This window comes from Crinia signifera, chromosome 3 (assembly GCF_055691185.1).
Source record: "Crinia signifera chromosome 3, ASM5569118v1, whole genome shotgun sequence".
In the NCBI taxonomy this organism is placed as follows: domain Eukaryota; kingdom Metazoa; phylum Chordata; class Amphibia; order Anura; family Myobatrachidae; genus Crinia; species Crinia signifera.
This window is the reverse complement of record NC_139219.1, coordinates 37,772,311-37,798,102: the sequence shown is the minus strand read 5'-3', so window position 1 is coordinate 37,798,102 and position 25,792 is coordinate 37,772,311. Positions and strand designations below refer to the sequence as shown.

The 25,792-nt window shown below is 41.0% G+C and overlaps 1 protein-coding gene across 5 annotated transcripts in view; it reads right to left on the bottom strand.

Moving 5' to 3' along the window:
• Positions 1 to 25,792, bottom strand: part of KCNH1 (potassium voltage-gated channel subfamily H member 1) — a 379,704-nt gene that overhangs the window by 101,864 nt on the left and 252,048 nt on the right. For all 5 annotated transcript variants that reach the window (XM_083175653.1, XM_083175649.1, XM_083175651.1 and 2 more), the window contains one exon: positions 13,272 to 13,468. In XM_083175653.1, coding sequence (XP_083031779.1) covers positions 13,272 to 13,468 — 197 coding nt within the window. The remainder of the gene's footprint in view (positions 1 to 13,271; positions 13,469 to 25,792) is intronic.

Below are 25,792 nucleotides of genomic sequence, written 5' to 3'. Positions count from 1 at the left end.
TACTAAGTAGATTCCTATATTAGTTATAAGTAGAGATGTGCACGGACTCCTGTGTCTTGGGTTCTAATTTTGTCCTTGAGTTATGGTATTGCAAGTCTTTTGGTTCAGATTCAGATTTAAATTTTAAATATATAAAATTTAAAAATAAAAAGCTAAATACAACTAAAACAATGTAAGTTTTGCAATCCAAAACCAAATGGTAGAACTGTGGGCAGTTCAGTAGTAATGGTATCTCCTCGGGAGATCCATATTGGGTTTTGGTTCATCTCAGATCCACAAACTTTGGGTGGATTTGGATTTCTGGATAACGGGACTGCACTCTATTTAATAATGATCACCTTACAATTCACAACAATATGAGCTGAAGAAAACTGGCAGACAGAACATGTCTCCTAAACCCATGGGCATCAGAACATTTTAATGTTGGGGGGAGATATCATCAGACTTTGGTGCCCCCCCCCCCCTCCCTTTACAACTGGCCTGGATGCAAGTAGTCAGGCAATTTTGCTTCTTTCCAGGCTTTGTCGCCCAGAGACATGATGGCCAAGGAGTACTCACCCCCTGTACCCCCCTTAAACCGGCACTGGTGGGGGCCATGGTGTGCATTATAGTAATAGGCTGCCCGGCCCCTGCACTGTACAGCCCACAATAAAATGGACGTTCAATAAAAAGATACCCAACATCCCTTAACAGTACACAAAGATGGCATAGGGCATAAACGAACAGATACTATACATATAGGTAGTAGGGTGACAGTCCACAGTGGATCTGGAAACCCAGTCTTGAGATTTTGGTTCCTTATTAAAACAATGGCGACAACAGTATATGGGGGTTATTTTGCGTCAGGCGCACTTCTGCGCATGTGCAGACATAGGGTGCGTGCACCCATGGCAAACTTTCGGTATGCCGGGTGCACGCACCCATGACGGCATGTGGGGGGCGGAGAGGGCCGGGGGGCGCCGGGCTGCCTCATTACTATATGGGAACGCCCAGCATTCTCATGGTAATGGTAACCGGATGTCAGCTGCCGCCCATATCCGTGCCAGTGTGCACGCATCAAAAGATGTGGGCGGTTACCCGAGGCATACGAATGGATGTTTATGCTAAACATCCATTTGCAGCCTGTGCGGGCGAACCCGCACAGGCTGCATATGCAGCCTTGCATATCAACCAAAATAACCCCCTATATGTGATATGTGCACAATAATGCTTTTAATTGGTTTATGTGCTATAGATTACATAGCAAGTAAAGTTATTTTATAGATCATTTTAGAGCAAGGAAGTGATTTATGGGACTTCAAAAAATTGTATTGTAACTAAGTACAACAAATAGCACAGCTCACTGAACACTTACATTGCTGGTACATCCACACAAAAACACCTGCAAAATTATATTCATGTTCACTCTTTCTTTGTTCCATTGTCTGCAAAGGTCATTCTTCTAGCTCATGTAAGAAAAATCAGTGTGTGCTTAGACACCAATAAATGCTGACACTTCTCAAATATAGTGTGCACATACTCTGACTCATGGTGATAAAGCAGAGACATCTAAGTCAGTATTACTGGTTTACCTGAAAACACAGATAATTCTGCAATAAATCCCATTATCTTATGTCCACAGCATAATGATGGACGGTCAGTTACTTATATTACAAACATTGGCTTTCACTGTCTACCCAACAACACACCGGTCAAATGTTATTAAAGTGGTAATTGGTTGAAGTGGTTTAGTACAAACAATGCAATTAAATGCATAGGGGCAGATGTATTATGCTTTAACAAGAGATAAATCCAAGGGTGATCAGGCTGTGTTTGAAAAAAGTCAGTAAGGAGGTGATTGGCTGGACGTTTATCTCTCCTTATCACACTTGCATTTATCTCTTGTTAAGGCTTAATACATCTGCCCCAATGTTAGTAATAGCCTACAATGCCATTGTAATGGCTGGTGTATTAACCTTCTGTTTTGTTGCCCAATTGGCAAATACCTTGTATAGCTAGAAAGAAAAGTGTGGCAAACCCATATGTTCCAGCCTCAGTCGGTTGGTTCGGGTGTACGGTTTGCTATTTTTTAACACCTTGGATGTAGGGGCATCCTCCATCCAGGATCCCTTCTCTGTAGCCAACAGCATATTAGTCGGCGCACTAGGGTGAAAATATAAATATTGCACATGCGTAGATCTTCGGTAAAATGAAGTGGTGGCCTTTTTCCTTCAGACTTCTTTATTGTGTATGCGCAAAATGCCAGAAAAAAGGCCACCACGCCATTTTCCTGGTGATTTGACATGCCTACATGGAACAAAGAGGACCTAATCTACACCGGGCAAAGGTAGAGCATGTCTTTTAACTTTTTTTTTACAGCTTATCGGTATGCTAGTGGAGGAGAATTTGGGTGTCCTGGAGGAAGAAGGACTCCTCTAGTTACACAGAGAAGCATTGCACAGATCAATGTGTGCTTGTTTCATGTTTGGGAGCTCCCTAGGAGTGACCTTGTAAAAAAACAACAACTTGTTTTTCCACATTAGTAAAAAAGAATAGAGTTCAATGTTTTCAATTGAAATGTAGTAAATTAATAAGAAAAAAAATATTGTATGAATCAGAGATGCAAGTAAAGATAGGAATCACTAAAGTGTAACGTAATACATAGCCATTGATTGGCAGGCTCTTTTTCCTGTAAGATGGCTGCAATGATGCTTGCTGGTCCTGCACCTCAGCCTTCAACCCTGAACCTGCTGGAAATTGCTGACTCTTCAAAGGCTATAACAGTTCAATCCATAATGGAATAATACTGAGCTGACCTAAACGGAGGCCCCAGTGCATTTATCATTGCCCACTAGTGATTGGGGTGAAGTGTGTATTGTTATTTGGTGCAAGTCCTTTCTGGAGATCATGAGCTTCTTTTGATTGCATAGTTAGTTTTATTGATTTTCCTTGTAGCTAAAACATTCTTTCCACCAGACATAAAAAAAAAAAAAATTATATATATATATATGTATGTATATATATATATATATATATATATATATATATATATATATATATATATATATATATATATATATATATATAAGACAAGGGGGTCCCGGCACTCTTCCTTATAGGTGCAAATACTTGAGGTGCCTTTCCGTTTTTCAAAGAAAAGATGTAGCAACAGGCATGTGGATGGCACTCTCAAGCTTGTACAAATTCTGCACGGCGGCAGCAAGAATTAAATAAATGAATCAACAAGCCTGTGTTGATTCATTTATTTAATTCTTGCTGCCGCCGTGCAGAATTTGTACAAGCTTGAGAGTGCCATCTACATGCCTGTTGCTATATATATATATATATATATATATATATATATACACATGCGCACGTACACCCATAATTCTACATGTGGTTTTGTATAGTTTCTCCTTTTATAGTTTTGATTAATATCATCTTTGCTTTTAAGATATTAAACTATGACCAAATAGGAAAGAATATAATAAAGATCTTATTATTTTTTTAATTGTGTGATCAATTTTGCAAATGGAAGTTCGGGCCTAACTGGTTTTGTTTATTAGATGCTCACTAGCAGAATGCTTCTGACATTAGCTGCCGCTGAGGGATCGTTCTTTACAGGGGAAATGAATGTACGCCGGCCTCATCTGCTGACACAAAGGTTTTTAAATTTACAGCATTGAATCCTGCCCAGACCAGTGATTTCAGAACTGCTGTAGTCGGCCAATGATGTGATGGTGATGGTGTGTGTTGAGGCAAGGGCAGTTACAATGTTTAGGAAGCACAGCTTGGAGTAATCTCATGGGCATGATGCAATAGGTGTGTGACATCCTTATATACGATCGTAAAATGTGTAACATGCTGATCATCTCTGTGAGAGTAGAGGACAGCGTTGTACAGTGTCACAGAGGCAGACAGATATAGGGCCTGATTCAACATGGATCAATACCCAGAATATTCGCGCCGGGGACCGAAGGTGCGGCTCTCCGTAATGCGTATGGGTGCGTATACTGTAGTAACACTTTCGGCTACAATCATAAGCGACTGGGCATTCGCACAGGGGGGCGGGCAGTGGGTGGGCATGGGGCTGTCACATGGGGATGCCCAGCATATTCTGGGCGTGCCCACAAAAATGGTGGGTGTGCCCAGAAAAATGCTGGGTGTCCCCATGCAAATGCTGGACAGTTGCATGTGGCAAATTTCCCAGACGAGCAGTTGAAAATTAATTAGGCGACCATCAAATGATTTTTCGCCTGTAGGCCCGCATGCGAATGGATGTGTCAGCAGAGATGCCACGGCCCACACCGATGCCACATCACATTCCACAACATTCAAAAATTGTTGAAAGGAGCCTCCTCCTTAGGTCATGAACATACAGGTTAGATGACGGGAGAGGACACGCTGGCTGTGGCATGAGTTACTGAGGGGGGAACCAAATTACTTGCTCGCCCCGGGTGCCAGAAGTCCTTAGAACTTAGTCCTTTTTTTTAACCAATGCTATTTTTCAGCAGAAACTAGCAGAAACTCAGTTCCTGAACCTGTCCTGTACCAAAATGTACTTTCCATAACATAAACGTTATTATTTAATAGTAAAAAGCACATCAAAATGATGGCTTCTGCAATGAACATTCACTTTGAAATGTGACCGTTTTTACTTTCACTTTGAGCTGTGACAGTTTTTAGCCCACAAACTCTCCACTCCACCCCCAATCCCTATCTGCTCCTACCACCAATCTCTGTCTTCACAGGTCCCTCTCTTCATATACAGCAAGCTTGAAACATATCATTGGCCCTGCAGAAATTGCTTTAACTTTCTGTTATGACATCTTTTAGCACACAAAGGAGTAATTTGGTCTGTCAAGTGGCCTCTAGTGGTCAGTGACGGTACCGATAGAAAGAAAGATAGATAGATAGATAGATAGATAGATAGATGGATAGATATAGATATGGGAGCCTTCTTTCCTTAATGATGTGTGTGTGTGTGTGTGTGTGTGTGTGTGTGTGTGTGTGTGTGTGTGTGTGTGTGTGTGTGTGTGTGTGGTGCAGGGGGATGTTAATAGTCTGTATGTAATGTAATGCAAAATACTTGCGCAGAAATCTAATTATCAGCTTCTACTTGAACACTGAACTACAACGCTCAGCACACTAATATTGAGAGACAACAGCAATCAGAGAATTCTGGGTGACTGTCTTCAGCCCAAGTCTGGTATAAAACTGAATGAGTAATGAGTGTCTATAATGCTGATGCAACATATTGTTTTTACTGCATATACAATAGTTTTTAAATGAATAATCCAGATTAGGTGAGCACATTTCAAATTGTCTTGTGCACCTAATATCATACAATCTGGGCATGTGGCAGCAAAGGACATCAATAATTTATTTTATTTTTGAATATATGTGGCATCTGCAAATTGACAGGAATGAGAATATTTTACCAGCCATTAAACTAGAGCAGGGTTACCTACATGTTGAGAGCAGACAGATGCACTGGCCCTAGTTCTGCAGAGCAGTCTGGGTGTACTTGGTTCCCGCACGGATGGATATATAATTAGACCACTCACTAAGCTCCCGGAAGACAAAGACACTATATAAATTGGGCTATTACATGCAATAATTTTAGAATGCTGATTTTACCTGACATTAGATTCCATCTTGCTATATCTTAATTACAGGACGGACTGAACGCTGATTGAGTGCATTTGGTAGCTGTCTTATAGTATTGTAAGTTTTAATATTGAGCAAACGTCATTTCTAAAAGAAAACCAGTCTTTGGGGGGATGCTCTAACATCCGCGCCGCCTTACCGCCCCCTATCGCCGGCTACCGCATACATAATTATCGCATATGCTGTAACATATGCGATAATTATGGCAAAGGACAGCTCTTGCGTTAAGAGCTGTCCTTTGCGATGAGTCAGCGCGTCCTATCGGGACCCGGCGGCTCCCCCCTCCCTCCCTTACCCGGCACTGTGCTGCTGCGGCGGCGGGGGGGGGGGGGGGAGGCTGGCTCTCTCCTCCTCCCTGCACCCGGAAGAGGATCATAGTACAGGGAGAATGAGGTCACAGGTCCGGGCAGCACAGCTCTGTGCTGCCTGGACACAGGTGAGGGGGAATCTGTGGGGGCGGCGGGGGGTCGCGTTAGAAGCCCATAAGCTTAACGGGATTTTTACCGCATTTTTGGTTTAGAGAATCTTCCCCTTTCTGAGACTACAGAATTTATCATACATAATTATTACACACATTTCATAGAGTTTGACACATTTTATGCCAAAGAGGGCTATTCAGACCTGATCGCTGTTGGGCAAATTCGCAAGCCGATAAGTTACCGAAAGACTGCGCATGCATATGGAGCCTGTCCTTGTCGCAGAGTTTGGAAGGGTCAGAGTCAATCACACTTGCACAGACTGGAAAATTCCTTTGGTGGTGAGTGAGTTTGAATGGATTTGCAGATAAGTGATCCATCTAGCTGATGTACAGATGGAGCCATCCTCATCCATTGCGCCAGCGCGCCTAGCCAAGGGTTTTGCCATGCCACTTTTGTAGAGCACTCAGAACACTGAGGCGCATTGAGGTACGCCAGCTACAAGCCTCTTTTTTATTAAGAATCATCTTTTTTTTTCGAAAGCATCATTTTTATGATTGTTTGATTCAGAGAGCTAGCACAGCTTTTTCCACGGGCCTTGACCTGTCGCTGAAATGATGGGATTATTAACGTTTTCAAGTTTTTTTCTTTGCATTATGTGCTCTTTGGAGCCTAGTATTTAAAGCTGCCACCTTGTTTGCCTCTGCAGTGCCACTCCTGAATGGGCCAAATGTTTGTGTCGTGTTTGTGCCTCGGTGCTACCTTTTTTCCTAAAAACAATATTGTGAGGTGTTCAGAATAGACTGGAAATGAGTGGAAATTAATGTTATTGAAATATAATACAGGTTGAGTATCCCGTATCCAAAATGCTCAGGACCAGCAGAATTTTGGATAACGGATAATTCCGTATTTCGGAATATTTTAATATTTCAATTATGTATTTTGAAGTATCTTGCATGTATGCTGTATAAACACATAAAATACACACAAATATATTTTATTACCACATAAAATACACACAAATATATTTTATTTGTTCAAAAAACAAGGTTTCAAAACATGAAACAAAATTTGTGTACTATCTCAGATATTGAATTTGAATGCCAAGCAATCATTTTCTTGCACATATATAGGCCCTTATTCTGAACTGAGCGGTACGGCCCGCGTGCGGCCGTACCGCCGATGTTTTCACTCTGCACATGCGCAGAGGTCAATCTGCGCATGTGCAGGCGAAATCGCCGCACATAAAGTTTCTACGCCGCAAAGGGGGCATATAGGGGCGTGAGGGGCTTCATACCCTCATTTCCCTATGCATACGCCCCGCGTTTCATGGGCGTTCCCATGCAAACACGGGGCGTATGCATGGTAATGAGGCTATGACGCCAGTGATGGGGGCGGAAAGCTGACATCGCCGGATGTCAGTTCTCCGCCCCCATACAAGCTTTCACACGGACGATTGTCCGTGTGGTCTCAGCTTGCGGGAGCTGGTGGGGCGTGCGGCCCTGCCTTCGATGGTCGCAGACCATCGAATGCAGGGGGCAGCTCCCACCATGGTGGAGGCGTACGCCCCACCATTTTCATGTGGATCGCCAGCCGTCCGTGTACGGACGGCCGTGGCGATCCGTATTGTGGGCGGGGATTGGTTTGTGCGGCCGGAGCACCGTATGCGGCTCCGGCCGCACAGATCTGAATAAGGGCCATAGTGCCAGTTACATATCATGTCACCAGTAGTGCTGTTACAAATGTCCCCAGTGAGTTTTTAGCAAAAAAAAAATTTTTTTTTTCACTTTCTGGAATGTATGGTTTTCGGAATAATTCGGATAACGGATACTCGGATACGGGATACGGCAGAAACATACAAAAAAAATCAAATTCTGTGATTTTTAGCTGTTTTTATGTGTTTAAAAAAAAAATAAAATACAGATCCAAAACCAAAACCCGACAGGGTGGTTTTGGCAAAACCAATCAGAATCCAAAACATGAAGGGATATCCGGATCCAAAACAAAAAACAAGAAAAGTGTTCGGTGCACATCTCTATTATTTTTGCAGTAGTAAAACAAAATAATTTGTAAATTGTCCCTAATATCACTAGGTATTCTTATCTACTGTATGTTCCCTGAAATTATGTTTCTCTTTGAATAACATCCATGATTATGTAGAAAATCCCTGAAAATTGGTTTTACACATGTATCTAAAAAGATATTAATTAATATATTGTACAGAGATATGAAGTTGTTTAATCTAGCAGCTATTTAGTAAACTAATAAATATTCTTTGTGATGTCACTCAACTCAATGATAAAAGTCACTAGGCTTAGCATGTGCCTGTGAGAAGGTGTGGAGTATTTATTCCCTACATTTCTGCCATTGTACTTGGTAGCATTTTATATCTTCTAAAGCAACTAAACAAGCAATAAATGTTGATTACAAATACTACCACCAAGAAGCTTCAGCATAACAAAATATATGAAAATAATATGAAAAATTAATTGCTGATATAGTTTGAGGTTTTAATTGTCTATAATTAACATCTTTTACTTTTTTCAAGTTGATTGCCATTCCCTGAATCCATTTGTGTTTTCATATTAATGCTATTTGTAATGTATCAAAAGGGAATAATTTGCAACTTTTTCCAAGCCTAACAACATGTAATTAAACTACTGATTGATCTTGAATAATGAGTGTAGACAGACAATCAGTAACTGAGCTAAAATAAACTAAGAAATGGGAATAAAATGGTTTCAAAATTGAGATTTATTCACAAATCTAAAATAATATAATAATAAATAATAACTGAGTTATTTTTATAGATATGTCATCACTTATGAAGCTGCTAAATCTTAGTTGCAGCACTCTCAAGTAAATCTATAAGTTATACAATATTGTCTATATACTGTATATACAGTATACAAATACTAGTTACTAGCCCATCAAAATGATGGCACAACATAACAGTCAGCCAGCAGTTGTATGTGGCTGAATGAAGTAACACTTAAATCTCCTCCCATTGAGCTGAGGAGCAGCGTCAGGCTGGACTGGCTTACAGGGGCAATCCCGGTGGGCCGCACTGCTGAAGGAGGTGTTTTTATTGTGTGTGTGTTGGGAGGGGGGGGGGCACCTTCTATTCCAGTGATAAGGTTCCAGATGGTGCACTTGAATTACACATTATACATATGTTACATTATAATGCACAGCCTATGGTTTATTTAATGCAATGCATTGCTGTTATTAATCTGGTACATGATCATGCATGTACTGTAGGTTATATAAACCAATATGTTGGCTGGTCACACCCCCCATGGACACTTGCCACACCCCCAAGCATGGGCCCTTACCACTGCATTTACCCCAGCGGATTGTTCACTGTAGAACAATGTAGAAGTTATAATACATCCATAAGTCTGTACCGCAACCAAACCTTTCAATTTTGGTACCTTATTTCCACTCACTGCTTGATTTATCCAAAGAATAAAAATTCATCAGCTGTTTGTTGGATGCCTATTAAGTACAATCTACAATTTAAACATCTAATTTTAGTAACACATATAAGAATAATTACAAAGTCAGATATCAAAATTCTTGGTTTTACAATAGAGATCTCCAATCTCTACAGATTGCAGACCCCCAAATTCTTGGTGGCTTTACAAAGCAGACAACAGTTTCAGCAGTTTCCTTACCTGTCCTCAGGAGAGGAAGTGCCATGAAGTAAATGCACACAGAAAATGATTTGTGACTGGCCAGTGCTATCCACCAATCAGGTTCTCCGTCCTACAATAACTCGATTAAAAGAGTAATCCTATTTGCACGCCACTATAAAACCAATCTGGGTCATCACACTTTTGAACAAAATTGTCCTGTGGAGCTGAGGTCATGAGAACCTTTCAGTGGTGGGTAAGAATGCATGGATTGTCTGTACAGAGGTAATCCCTATAATGATTTCATAAAGGAAATGACAAGAAGCCTCTAACTCTCTCTAGACTGACAGAGAGATACAAACTGAACTTCCTGCCACCTATGTCCTTTCCAGCACTGCAAGCCATGCACAGCTCACAGCTCCTGTACTGACAGATTTCAGCTACTCAAAGCCCTCAAGTTTAAAGGCATAATTTTCACAGAGGCCTCTGACTCATTCGCTAACCCCAAGCACAAGTTGAGAATTGCTCTCCTGGTATTCTATTAGTGACACAAATGCCATTATTTCTCTTGTTGGCTAAAAATAACGTAAAATAAAAATGTCACCCTTAAGACAATGAGCACAATATCCGCCAATGAGTCATAGGAGTTTCTAAATACAGTTTCTTGTTATAGTTATATCAAGAAAATATATGTAATAAGAAAGCACTTATAAAAGACCTACAGAAATATTAAATTCCAATCATAATTAAGCATAACATGTTAAATTTACAAACACATTTACAAACGCATTTTGAGTCTTTGTCTGGGGGGTCAATCGAACAGGACTGCACTTTTTTGTGGAACCAATAATCAGATACTGCCCCCTATTCAGTTCATCTACTTTGTATTACCCTCTAGAGCAGGCATGTCCAACGTTGGCCCACCAGATGTTGTGAAACTACACATCCCAGCATGCTTTGCAATAGTTTTAGCATTCTCTAATAGCAAAACTGTGGCAAAGCATGCTGGGATGTGTAGTTTCACAACATCTGGAGGGCCATCGTTGGACATGCCTGCTCTAGGGTTTTAGGGGTGTGCTACCATGGACAAAATATAATCACGAGACTTGCAAGGAAAGAAAATAAATTGTCATGGTGTGTTGCGCCGTAAGAAAAGGGAAAATTATAATAAAATGTAACTTTAATTACTTTTCTTTAAAACGGCAAAATATATAAAAACACATAAATCAGAAAAACAAAGTGAGTTTTGTGCATGTTAAAACAGCACGTACGTGGTGACCATGTGTCCCTTATTTTTTCCTTTATTGGGTACTGTTGTTCAGCTTCTCGGTTGGATACCTCCTGTGTTTAATGTTTTATAGATCTAAAGGTATAATTCTTATATCTGTGATAGAGGTTCCCCTGTGTTAGATCAGTCTTTCCTTATAAGGATTAATAGAGTTGTCATACCTAATAGTTCTTATGATACTATGTAATTGAATGTTGCAAAAAGTTCTCTTGTACCCCTTTCACATTGCACTTTTAAACCGGTATATTGCCGTTTTTTTTTAGCATTTTGAAACGTTACCAGCTGCAGTGTGAAAGCTCCCCAGTCAATTTACCGGTTACAGAATACCGGCATTTGAAAATGTTTTAAAAGCAGGATCCTACACGGTTCTGAGACATTTTTCCTGCAGTCTGAACAGTCCAGAACCGGTTTCAACTACACATGATAATCTGCACAAGGGTCATTGGTTGTCTCCCTGCATGTTGTTACTGCCCACAAGCAGGAATTGCACAATAGAGTTTTATTGCAAAGAAGCCGTTGTTTTATGGGTGAAACGGGTTAAATGTGAAAGGTACAAAAACGGTATATAAACAGTAATATACTGGTTACATCATGCAATGTGAAAAGGGTTTAACTGGCTTTTGACCCGTTTAATGAAACATTTACAAGGATGGGTTAAAAGCAGGGTTGCAATGTGAAAGCAGTAAAGGTTGAGTATCCCTTATCCGAAATGCTCGGGACCACGAGCATTCCGGATAAGGGAATATTCCGGTTTTTGGAATATTATTTTTTAGTCATACTTACCTGCCCCTGGTGGGTCCCCGATGGTCCCTCGGCGTCCATGGAGTCCTCCGGTGTCCACGGCAGGCCACCTGCACCGTCTCCGGCGTCTCCAGCGGTCCCAGGAGTGCTTTGCGCAAGTTCCCAGGCGCGCCGGTGACGTCACGCAAAGCACTCCTGGGACCGCTGGAGACGCCGGAGAGGATGCTGAAGGCCTGCCATGGATGCCGGAGGACTTGGTAAGTATTAAAAGAGGGTTGGGGGGGGGGGGGGGAGAACAAAAAAAAAACATTTGAATTATTCCAAAAAAACACGGTTTTTGGAATAATTCGGATACGGGATGCCCGGATACGGGATACCCGACCTGTATAAGCAATTTGCAACATTTATAAGGGGGAATGTTTGGTCTGTTATATTGTCAATACAGGCAATAATCTGTTAGAGCCCCTCTCATTAGTAGGGCAGGACTTCTGTGTGCAGTATAGAAACACATAGGTGAGAATAATTACCTCAGTTCAAAGAGAGATTTGGTAAGAAATCTCCTGGTTTTTTAAAGCGGCCAGTTTGGTTTTGCAGTGTAAATGATTGCCTTTTAAAAAAAAACATATTTCTTACCAAATCTCTCACTTTCTGAATCTCTCATCCTATGAAATTTCACCCATAGAATTTAATAATTACTCAAATTAATTTAATGGTTTGTCACAGTTGATATAAGGGAGGGGTTAATCTAGAATAGTTAAAAAAAGAAAGACAAAAAAAATTCCTTTGGGTACACCACTATGGATATTAAAACTACAGAATGAATTACATTATGCACAACTTTTGAATACTCCTAATGCAAAGTAATACAGACAGTATTTAAAATCACATATTTACAAGTGGTAACACTGATAACCAGTGGCGGCTCTAGAGGAGGGGCTGCAGCACAATTCAAAATTCAAATAAGGGAGCCACACCAACAGCCACCAAACAGGGCAGCCAAGAGGGGGGGGGGGGTACTAATTACCCGGGCCTGGGCTTGCTGGAGGGGCCCGGCAGGGGCCCTGGTCCGACCCCCCCTTCCTCCTCCGTCCCTCCCGGCAGCAGCACAGATACAGCATGTGCTGTGCTGACAGCAGGCTCAGCATGTGTGTCTCACTGGCAGCATGAGAACTCATGCTGAGCCTGCTGTCAGCACAGCACATGCTGTAGGTGTGTGCTGCTGCTGCTGCTGCTGAGTTTACAGTTTTCTTTCACCCCTCTAAACATTTTGGGGGCGTGGCCTAAGCGAAGGAGGTGGCTACACCTCCAACACTTAGACCACGCCCCCAAAATTTTACCGGGGCCCCGCATTCCTTTTGGCTGCCCTGCCACCAACTGTCATTACAAACTGACTCACTGTCAGTGGGTGTGGCACCTCTATGTGAATTTTGAACTGTGCTGCAGCCCCTCCCCTGGATCCGCCACTGCTGATAACATTTTGTGAAATTGCACTAGTTTAAATGCTAATAAACTGCAAAGAAATGGATTTAGAATTCTGCTCACCCTTTTGCGTAGGTTATAAGTGAGAATTAGGTTTCGGGAAAAGGAGTGTGAAAAGGCGATGTAGAATTCCAGCACTTTTTGTAAGGCATCCCTCTTAATTACGTGAAGATCACAGTATGTCAAAGCTCTAACATTAGCACAGGACGGAGCAAGAGTGGTCTCCTTCCAAAAAATGTCTCCGAAAACGTCACCTTTACCTGCAAGGTACACAATAAAAATGTTACTTTCAGCAAGAAATACAAGGGTTCTTGTTACCCACATATAATGGAGGCCATTTCACTTGCCCACTACATTTTCTGTGAAGTAATTATTACTCAAATTTCCCCTGAACCTACAGTACCTTTTGTTTCAGGGCATGTGCTTGTGTTCTAATACTTCTCTTCATTTGGAGAATGTTACCCTCCTGGCAGGGCCGGCGCCACCACTAGGCAGCTCTAGGCATTTGCCAATGGAGGGTGGCACTTGGGATGGAGCAGGTGTACCCCCCCCCCCACCCTGGAGCCTGGTGAGGTGAGCTGCAGCATCACCCGCACCCCTACCCCACCCCGCCGTAGAACGGGTGAGCGGTGGAGCTGATCAGAAATCCCCGGTAGGGCTATGCAGGAACTCTCCTGGGCGGTGACTGACAGCGGGGGATGGAAGGGCTGGCAGCAGCCCCTCGAGTGGTAAGGAGGTGTTTCCTTCATGTGACATGGCTGCGCATCACCCCCCCCAAGCGGGTGAGTGGCGGGGGTCCCCTCTCCCCCCTCCGCCTGGGGCGCTGCAATGACTAGCACCAGCCCTGCCTCCTGGACCTTGTTAAAGCCCTCGATATATATATATATATACAAAAAAGATGAGGGGGGCCCATATAGACATGTTCTCACAGTTGGTGAAAAAAGATTTCGAGAAATTATATGAGACCCCAAATATATCTAATCAAAGAAATCACTCTCATCAAAATCATAAAAATCTCAGTAGAAAAGAGTTTGAAGCCCTGAAAAATCTGTCACTAGACACAAATATTGTTATTAAATGTGCAGATAAGGGGGGGGGGGGATAGTCCTGATGGACCGCGACTATTATGTACAAGAGGCATATAGATTACTAAATGACCAGGTATCCTATATGAGACTTGCTAATAATCCAACAAATATGTATATAAATGAGTTACGTGAACTTTTGAAAAAAGGACAGGACTCACATGTAATTACAACAGATGAATACAACTATTTGTTGAATACTGCACCCTACTTTGCAACTTTTTATCACCTACCAAAGGTGCATAAAAACCGATTAGCACCACCAGGTCGACCCATCATTGCTGGGATAGGGTCTCTGACCTCTCGAGTTTCCGAGTATGTGGACGTCTTTATAAAAAAATATGTTCCACGACTTGAGTCATACGTAAGGGACTCTACGCATATGTTGCAAATTCTTAGGGATGTAAAATGGGAACCTGGCTTCAGATGGGTAACCATCGATGTTGCCTCCCTGTACACTTCGATACCACATGAGAAGGGTGTCGAGGTGGTCAGGGGGGTTCTTGATAATGATGAAGATGTCTCTAATGATAAAAGGGACTTCATTTGTGATTGCCTTACTTTTGTGTTAAACCACAATTATTTTGAATTTTTGGACGAATGGTTTGTCCAGGTTTGGGGTACTGCGATGGGGACGATATGTGCCCCGAGCCTGGCAAACTTGTACATGGGTGACTGGGAGACCTCTACACTCATTGGTCCAAAAAAAGAGAATATAAAATTGTACAAACGATATATCGATGATATTCTTATTGTGTGGGGGGGAGGGGACTCAGAGTTTGAAAAATTCATGGTGGAACTTAATAACAATCCGTATAACCTGAAGTTCACCTCTAATATCCAGCCAGTTAAAATAGAATTTCTAGATCTGGTTATTAGTGTAGAAAATTTTCCTGATGTAACTACAATTGAGACTTCCACGTTTTTCAAGGAGGTGGACAGCAACAGCTACTTGGAGTACTCTAGCTGCCACCTGGAATCGTGGAAGAACAACATTCCTTTTTCGCAGTTTTTACGCCTTCGGCGAAATTGTACAAGTATAGAAATGTTTGAACATCAAGCTGAAACTTATATAACCAGGTTCAGAGAAAGAGGCTATCCACCGAGTCTTGTACAGTCAGCCCTGATGAGAGCTAAAACAGGGGACCGTGAAGAAATTTTGAAATATAAACAAAAAGAGTCAAATAACGGTCAGGACAAGAAGGTGGACTGTTTGTTCATCACAAAATATAGTGATAAACAAAGGGAAATTAAAAGAATAATGGAAAAAAACTGGCATATTTTGAAACTAGACCCCGTCCTTAAAGAACACCTTGAAGATAGACCAAAAATCGTATATAAGAGATCAAACACGATTAAATCCATGGTAGCTAAAAGCCAGCTAGAAAATCCCAGGGGCATTCCAACAATGGGTAACATGCTTGATATAAAAGGATGCTACCCTTGTGGAAGATGTAAAGTGTGCTCTTATATCGATAAAGGGTCTAGCATTAATGAAAAAATGAAAATCAAACAATTCATTAATTGCAACTCATCGTTTGTTGTATACATGTTAGTTTGTGGTTGTGGATATGTGTATATAGGAAAGACGAAGAGAGTCCTTAAGATTCGTATTTTAGAACATATACGAAACATAAAAAATGGCGTCCTTAATCATAGCGTACCCCGCCACTTTAAGCACTTTCACAACAGTGACCCCTCAAGCCTCAAAGTCAAGGGCATTGAAATTGTATATCAAAATAGAAGAGGAGGTGACAGAGATCAGGATCTGATTAAGCGAGAGACGTTCTGGATTTTAAATCTTAATACTTTATCCCCAGGGGGAATGAATGAGGGATATGAAATTACCCCATTTTTAAGATCATAAATAGTTTTTTAAGGGTTTTTTAGAGATATGAAATGTGTGCTTGTTTATGGAAAATCATGATTTTTTGATGATTTTTGTGAATATAAACTTTTTAATTATAGTTATAATCATGCTAATTGTTTATATCTGTTGTAATCATGTATATCTATGATGTAAAGCCAAAAGTTAAGGCTGGAGACACACACAAAGCCTGATAATACGCATTTTATGTGTTGAATTTCACTGAAAAAACAGCTGACAGTTGAAAACGGCGTGTGTGTGTACAAATGACAGGCTTAGCCTGCTGCTAACTATAATAGGCTAAAGAACCTGTCTGTCAAAAGTAGGTTGTATGTGATTGGCTCATTTCAAGCCCAGTAACGAAGGCTAGAGAATTGAGGGGATTATGGAGCGTGTTGTATGCACGGAAATCCTCTGCCCCTATTGGCTTAAAAGCCAGTCTATCATACACACTAGCTTTTGAATTGGCTCCGTTAGTACAAGGAGTCGAGGGGGGCGTACACGCACCTTACCATTGGCTGGAATATATGCCAGTCATAGAAATAAGCCGGCTGATTGGGTGTCTCCGGTCTTTTAGGCTGACAGCGAGCGCACCTAGACCACGCCCTCTGACGAAGTGTTACCACGAAACGCGTAGGGGCGTGGCTACGGTGACGCTCGCTGCTGTTGTCATCCAGGCTGCTTCTGAACCGTCTGTTACCGGAAGGCCCCGGCGCGCTGTTACCTCTTGAGGGAAGCAGCGTGGGCTGTTTGGTCCCTGAAGGTGCCCCGGATCGGTGTCAGCTGTTCAGGCCTGGTAAACTCTGTTTATAAAATCTTGTGGTATCCAGCCCACTGCAGATGTAACTATTGGTACGAGCAGTACACCTTTGCTTGTATTGTTTTTAAACTGTTTACATTAAAACGGTATTTTATGCACTATGGAGCGCCCCTCTCCTCTTCTATTTGATATATATATATATATATATATATATATATATATATATATATATATATATATAGTTTTTCTCATGTCCCCTTTTTCTTATAATTTTGATGTAAACAATATACAGCTTGCCTATATTTTGTATGTAATTGTGATTGTATCTGTATACAAAAATGTTATGCTATAGTGTTTTCCTGCCAGACACTTTAACATATTTTGGTATACAGATACAGTCACAATTAGACACATAATATCAGCATGCCGCACATATTTGTATACTGTGTACCAGATATTAGGGTAGGCCAAATAGCATCTTTTCCATACTCAGGGATGGGATGCAGTTACAATCCCGGCGGTCGGGATCCCGGCATTCAGAATCCCGACGCCGGAATCCCGACCGCCGAAATGCCGACACTTTCTTCCTCCTGGGGTGTCCACGACACCCCTGGAGGGAGAATAAATTAGTGTGCCGAGCGTAGCGAGGCACCGGGCCCGCTGCGTGGCGAGCGCAGCGAGCCCGCAAGGGTGGGCGATCCACGTCCCCCCCTTGTCGGCATTTCGGCTGTCGGGATTCCGGCGTCGGGATTCTGAACGCCGGGATCCCGACCGCCGGGATTCAATACTGAATCCCTCAGGGATACGTAGTAAATAAAAGCCTAATTGCAGTTTCTCCTTCATCAGCCCACTCCAGTGGGTGTAAGCTCCAATCCAATGATGCCACATCATTTTGAGCAGTAATTACCTGGTGAGCAGTAATTACTGGGTGTGCTGCTATGTAGCAGGCTAGGCTATGTCACACACACACACACACACACACACACACACACACACACACACACACACACACACCCTTCAAGAAGAGGTGGTGAGCAAAAGCATTGTGTGCTGTGACACATACCACACATACAGACAAAAAAAAACATTAAAGTTAAAAACCAATAACAGAATTGTTTACATTAATACAGTACTTCTTCTCAGTATTTTTTTTTATCATTTATTTAATAGGTAGGAACTTATTTAATACCTTAACAGGTAGAGTGAGTGAGCAGGATTATGGTTGTGCGCACAGACTAATAATTATATCTATTTCAGTGTTTCCAGATATGTAGTTCCTATTTAAATATATAGATATGTATCTCTTTAGGTTCTGGAGGTGCTCCCTGGGAATATATTTACAGGTACTTGACAAAAGAATTCCCAATTCGGGGCACTCATTCAACTGATTTAAATTATGTTGTTTTTGTTTGAGAGTTTCCACCGACAAAATTAGAATTAAAATATACCTTTTATTAGAATCAATTTAAAAATGCTGCAAGCCAGCGAAGTATAGACAAACAAGTTTTATGTGCAGAATCAAAGAAAATAAAGAGATTAGAATATTGCACTGTGTGTGTTGATTATTCTGTACTTGTGTACGTATCAATATGAAAAGCCACTAGGATATATTTTTCAATATATTGCAAATGGGTTGCTAACACTTGAAACAATGTTGCTTGGATACTGTGAGGGAACCACTTTGATACAATGTGTGTACAGCTATGAGAGCAGATGTGGTCGCTGCTCACTACCACTCTGACCACTGATGTTGGTCTTGTTTATTAAGCTATTATCTGTTTTTATCAAACTGACATCAAACGTCTCTGTACACCATGCAGTTCGACAATATTCTCATACAGCATGGAGCCATTTCCAGTATAATCAAAGTGCAATCCTGCAGATTGACGTATAGGCTTCTCAAATGTAGCAATACGATGTCAGACAATGGTGCTATTAATTGCACCTAACTTAGGAGCTTATTCTGATCGGTGCGGCCAAACGTGCGTACGTTCCAAAACAACGTACGCTATCCGTACGCGGCCGTTGGGGTTAAGTCCACCCACAACTCAGCCGCATACGTACGGCCAGAAATATCGGCAAAGGGGAGTGGCGTACAATTGAGCGTACGCCAACGTACACGGACGGGCCAGCCCTTACACTCCGACAACTGGCGTACAATTGAGCGTACACCACCGTTTACGGACGTCTCTCGGCCGTCTTCCCACCGACTTCTTGCGGCTATCTGAGCGTACGCCAGCTTGCACAGACGGGTCCCTATTGTTTTCAATAGAAAAGTCAGCTTATGGCACCGCTCGTGAGAGTGAGCGTACGTCCGTGTACGCTGACATACCCTTCACATATATGGACCTGCATATCTTCCCTTTCAACTATAATTATGAAAATTAATTAATTGATTGAATTAATTAATGTGCAAAATAGTGGCCATGGGATTAAAACATTGCTGAAACATCCTTTGTAGGTGTTAGATGTGGTTTATGTTATTGTATCATAAATACAAAACCTATGTTTGTATTAGAGTGAACACGTTGACACGTCGACTTGTGTCGATTGAGTGTGCTACTGTGTAAAGTCTATGAAAGCACGTAGTGAATGTGTCTAACTGTTTAACAAATACCTACCTTTGCATATATAAGCAGGTCTTAAAAAGATTCTTACCTTAAATTAAACAAACCTTTAAATGTAGAGAAGTATAGAAAGATAAGCTTCCAATGTGTTAGAGTGCTGTGTGTGGCTTGCAGGTAGTAAAATCATGGTTTGGACTTAATAGACTGCAGCATTGCTTATTACATTCAGGTGTATGTGTTTGGTAGTAATCAGCGTAAATTAGCTAACCCAGGCGCACGCTGGCATGCGGTATCTGTAGGGGTGGTTTGAGATGGCGGTTGGCGGCCGCCTGTTTTGTGTCCGAAATGAACGGTGCTTTAGTCGATCGTGCGGTAGTAGCACCGCTCATTTTTGGTGCACACCCCCGTGTACGCCCATATTTACGCCCATTTTCCCTCATTATTTCGGCCGCTCCCCTCATCACGCCCCTATGCCGCCCCCAATGCCCGTACACTCGCGTACAGGTTTTTTCGCACGTAGAGACCCGTCCGTAAGCGTTGTGGAGTGTTCGCGCCTGCGCATTAGCGAATGTACGCATGCGCAGATCATTAAAAACCCCGGGACGTACGCATACGGCCCGGCCGCTCCAACCAGAATAAGGCCCTTAGTCAGAGTGTACACACATCATTCAATTAGTTGCCACCTATGGATAAGATTTGTACAAATATGAAGTCACTCTATCTGAGTAACTATTTTCGTTGCCAAGCAGACACCGCTATTAGGTATATTGCATATGGGTACAGTTTGTATTGTTAAAGTAGCTGTGCTAATAATTGCACCCTTTTATTGCAGGGTACACATTGTCCAATAAATTGGCCCCACGTGTGCTGGAGGTGAATTTCCTATATCCAGCGTTATACAGTTTATTACTTTGGTTTTAGCGCATAAGTCACTAAGCGCATTTATTGCAGTATTTTAATGTAAAACAGCCGTACCAGATATTGTGTGGTTATTAATTAGAGGATATATAATCTGAATGATTGACTCTTCATACATTGAGAGTCGTGTTAATGTGAATCACCTAATTTGGCATATAGGCATCTTAAATCACCTAGTGTGTTGCCAGATAGTGGTGCTATTAATTGCACCTAATTTTATTAAAGTGTGTACACACTATCCAATTTGTTTCCAACTATACGGTAAATGTAACCGATTGTAAAGTCGCTCTGTCAGAGTAACTGTGTTCATTTACCAATTAAACACTACTAGTAAACATATGTGCATAGGTTAAATCATACATTGAAATCTTGTTGTAATACTACAGCAATATTGATAATGGCACCCTTTTTTTTCTTCAGGGTACACACTATCCAATAAATCGGTCCCACGTGTGCTGGGAGTGAGATCACTGTGTTTACCATTAATCAGATATTGCTGTAGTTTAGCGCATGGATGATTTCACATGTTTAATACAATGTTATAATGTCACAAAGCAGTATTAATGATTGTGTATTTCTTGATTGAGGGATACACACTGTTCAATTAGTTAGCCCCACGTGTAAGTTCAATGTCGGGCGTTTATAGTCAAAATATCTGGCGTTTATAATCAAAATAGCGGTGTTTGGCAACTATGATATATTAAATTATTATGGTGGTATAGATGGCACAGTTGTGTGACTATAGTCACAGTTTATTATAGTGTTAATACTTATGTCAAATGACAGTTATTTGCGGCTTGTTAGGTAGCGTAACAGAATAATTCAACAAATATCTTAACATAACTGGGATAATCCCATCAACACACAGTACAATTAGAAGTTTTTAAAATAAGAAAGAAAGAAAGGGCAGCATCACTCCTTAGGTAGTGGAGTGAGCTGCATGCCAATGCACATTTCGCGTCAGCTTTTTTCACAGGCAAAAAGCTGACGCGAAATGCGCATTGGCATGCAGCTCACTCCACTACCTCTTTCTTTCTTATTTTAAAGACTTCTAATTGTACTGTGTGTTGATGGGATTATCCCAGTTATGTTAAGATATTTGTTGAATTATTCTGTTACGCTACCTAACAAGCCGCAAATAACTGTCATTTGACATAAGCAACTTTCATTGAAACTGCTTATATTACAGAGTGTATTAACACTATAATAAACTGTGGCGATAGTCACACAACTGTGCCATCTATACCACCATAATAATTTAATATATCACAGTTGCCAAACACCGCTATTTTGATTATAAACGCCCAATATTTTGACTACAAACGCCCGACATTGAACTTACACGTGGGGCTAACTAATTGAACAGTGTGTATCCCTCAATCAAGAAATACACAATCATTAATACTGCTTTGTGACATTATAACATTGTATTAAACATGTGAAATCATCCATGCGCTAAACTACAGCAATATCTGATTAATGCTAAACACAGTGATCTCACTCCCAGCACACGTGGGACCGATTTATTGGATAGTGTGTACCCTGAAGAAAAAAAAGGGTGCCATTATCAATATTGCTGTAGTATTACAACAAGATATCAATGTATGATTTAACCTATGCACATATGTTTACTAGTAGTGTTTAATTGGTAAATGAACACAGTTACTCTGACAGAGCGACTTTACAGTCGGTTACATTTACCGTATAGTTGGAAACAAATTGGATAGTGTGTACACACTTTAATAAAATTAGGTGCAATTAATAGCACCACTATCTGGCAACACACTAGGAGATTTAAGACGCCTATATGCTAACTTAGGTGATTCGCATTATCACGACTCTCAATGTATGAAGAGTCAATCATTCGTATTATATATCCTCTAACTCAGTGGTTCCCAAACTGTGTGCCGTGGCTCCCAGGGGTGCCGCGGAGCACTTGCAGGGGTGCCCTGGGTTGGTGGTCCAGGACAAATTCAAATGATATATGGTCAAAGTAATAAGGAAAATCAGTACTTGGACTGCCAATTATAACATGTGGATAAACAGAAGTGAATCATGTTCCTCATTACTCACATAACTGGACCTAAAGAGGACATATAAGCGCAACTTATTTAATTTAATATTTTTTTCTGAAGTTTTTGGTATCTAATTTTTTGCCTAGGGGTGCCATGAAAAAAAATCTGATACTCTAGGGTGCCGTGATCCAAAAAAGTTTGGGAACCACTGCTCTAACTAATAACCACACAATATCTGGTACGGCTGTTTTACATTAAAATACTGCTATAAATGCGCTTAGTGACTTATGCGCTAAAACCACAGTAATAAACTGTATAACGCTGGATATAGGAAATTTACCTCCAGCACACGTGGGGCCAAATTATTGGACAATGTGTACCCTGCAATAAAAGGGTTCAATTATTAGCACAGCTACTTTAACAATACAAACTTTACCCATATGCGATATACCTAATAGCGGTGTCTGCTTGGCAACGAAAATAGTTACTCAGACGGAGTGACTTCATATTTGTACAAATCTTATCCATAGGTGGCAACTAATTGAATGATGTGTGTACACTCTGACTAAGTTAGGTGCAATTAATAGCACCATTGTCTGACATCGTATTGCTACATTTGAGAAGCCTATACGTCAATCTGCAGGATTGCACTTAGATTATAATGGAAATGGCTCCATGCTGTATGAGAATATTGTAGAACTGCATGGTGTACAGAGACGTTTGACGTCAGTTTGATAAAAACAGATAATAGCTTAATAAACAAGACCAACATCAGTGGTCAGAGTGGTAGTGAGCAGCGACCACATCTGCTCTCATAGCTGTACACACATTGTATCAAAGTGGTTCCCTCACAGTATCCAAGCAACATTGTTTCAAGTGTTAGCAACCCATTTGCAATATATTGAAAAATATATCCTAGTGGCTTTTCATATTGATACGTACACAAGTACAGAATAATCAACACACACAGTGCAATATTCTAATCACTTTATTTTCTTTGATTCTGCACATAAAACTTGTTTGTCTATACTTCGCTGGCTTGCAGCATTTTTAAATTGATTCTAATAAAAGGTATATTTTAATTCTAATTTTGTCGGTGGAAACTCTAGAACAAAAACAACATAATTTAAATCAGTTGAATGAGTGCCCCGAATTGGGAATTCTTTTCTTCTTTTGTCAGGTAGAGTGAGTGTAGAAACTTCCTATATCCATGTTTTATAGATCAATGGCTGTATATAAATTGTGACAAAGATGTATGTTATGAATGTATGAATAGCCAATAAGGATGAGGTTCTGGTTGCACAAGTGTCTCACGGTGGCACCAAATATTGGTATGTTTACATCATATCAAAGACTGTTTAGAAAATTGGTATAAAGATTTTTGATGCTAATAATTTGACGCGCTCTAGTGGGACCTAAATTGACAGAAGAATCATCAAGCACCTATATTTAGGAAATACTGTATATACTGTAAATATATGTTATATATTTTTAAAGCTACTTGTAACCTATGTCTGAAAAGTTGGATATTGGGCGGTATGTACTAAACCAGTTTTTGCGGATTTACAGCTGTTTTTAATGTACTAAAGCCCCCTATGGGGCTCCTCTATGCGGTGCTCTTGTGTGTCAAAGATCCAAAATAGGGATCCCTCCCAGCATGCTCTTCTGCCGACAGCGCCTCTGTGCTTGCGCAGAGTGACTACCAGGTAAGAGACCCCCAAGTCCAGGCAGCTGTGGGGATCGCAAAGGGCAGATCTTAATGGGAGAGCTACTCTTTGCGTTGCTCATTGCGTATGATAGTACATATACTGTATGCGATGAGCATCATGACGATGGGTGGGGGGATGTACCGTCAGTGCCTTGGTACGCCCATTATTTGCTTTCAATGATCCAAATCTTATGAAAAAGTAATCAATTAAGAAATTAAATACTTTAATGAACTATTCAGTAGTATCACCATGTCTTATTTAAATAAATGCTACAACATTATTCTTTGGCAACAGAGATTTAAGATAATATATATCAAGCTTTGTAAAGAGTGGAGAGTTTTCCCATAGCAACCAATCATTGTATAGAATGTAATTGATAAATGCAAGCTAGAAGTTGATTGGTGTCCAGGGGCAACTTATCCACCTGTCCACTTCTCCACTCTTTGAAGACTTGAACATGCAGTGCGTATATCCCCTTAAGTCTGCACCGCCATATCTGATGGTAGCAGTGTGATAGCTGCTGAAAAAAGGGGAAAAAGGAGTAATAGTAATAATAATAATGATGATAATATTGCTAACAAGACAGTAATACTACTAATAATAAATTATATTGAAATAAGAAATGTACATATTTATTCTAATGAATAAAAGAGTGAAGGCGGGTGTGTACACTGTATAGCCATCCTGAAAGCAGAGGAAACCTGTTCACACACTGTGTAATTGTTCCCTAGCTGTACCTTTGAGGGCTGGCACTTAAAGTTTAGTGTTTGCTGAATTTAAAATGATAATACATTATGGAGAGGCAGCAAATTCAGGCATGCAGCATCCCTTCCTACTACATAACCACCATGAGCAATATATGTTTGTTAAACACATTCATTGTGTTATTACTTATTGTTACCCTTCATAGTATATATTTATAGATACTACAGGAAGGTGACAGAATGTACGCTGTCTGGGAGGGATGCAATATGGAAGAAATAATTGAATAATAATTTGATATATATATATATATATATATATATATAACGGAGACGGTGGCACTCAAAGGACTTAGTGGAATCACCTTCCCTTCCAAGGCTTGTCTAATGTGTGTCTGTGACCTGCCATCCGTTCTTTGAACGGTCTTGTAGTTTTACCCACAAGGTGAGCGAAGGGTATTTAGGTAAGTTTTTCATGTATTGTCTTTGGGCTTGAAAACGGTCAAATAAAGGCCCGAAACGTTGCTTCAGACTTTTGTCTCTTGCTATCATACTTTACTAAGTCCTCAGAGTAGTGACAGAATTGTGCAAAAGGACGACCACCGCTCTCTTCAGCCACCCGCCTCTCTGCCACTGGAAACTTCTGCGACTCCCAGCATCTTCACTGCCACAGGCCGCCCAGAAGCTGCACCTCTCATCTCTGCTAGTCAGGGAGGGAGTGTCACATGACTCTGGTTGTATGAGCCATCTAAAAACAAATTGAATTTGCTTAAAAGCACATGCAATCTGCTCTCAATCCCAACTGATCTGACGTGCAGCACGTCAGATCAGAGGACCAATCCTCTAATCTCCCAGGGCGGGCATTGTATGATTGTGTGCACACGATGGACTTGTATCATCATGACTGACGGCAGCAGCGCTAGTATTTGGCTGCTGCTCCTGCTCTTCTCTCTACTAATCAT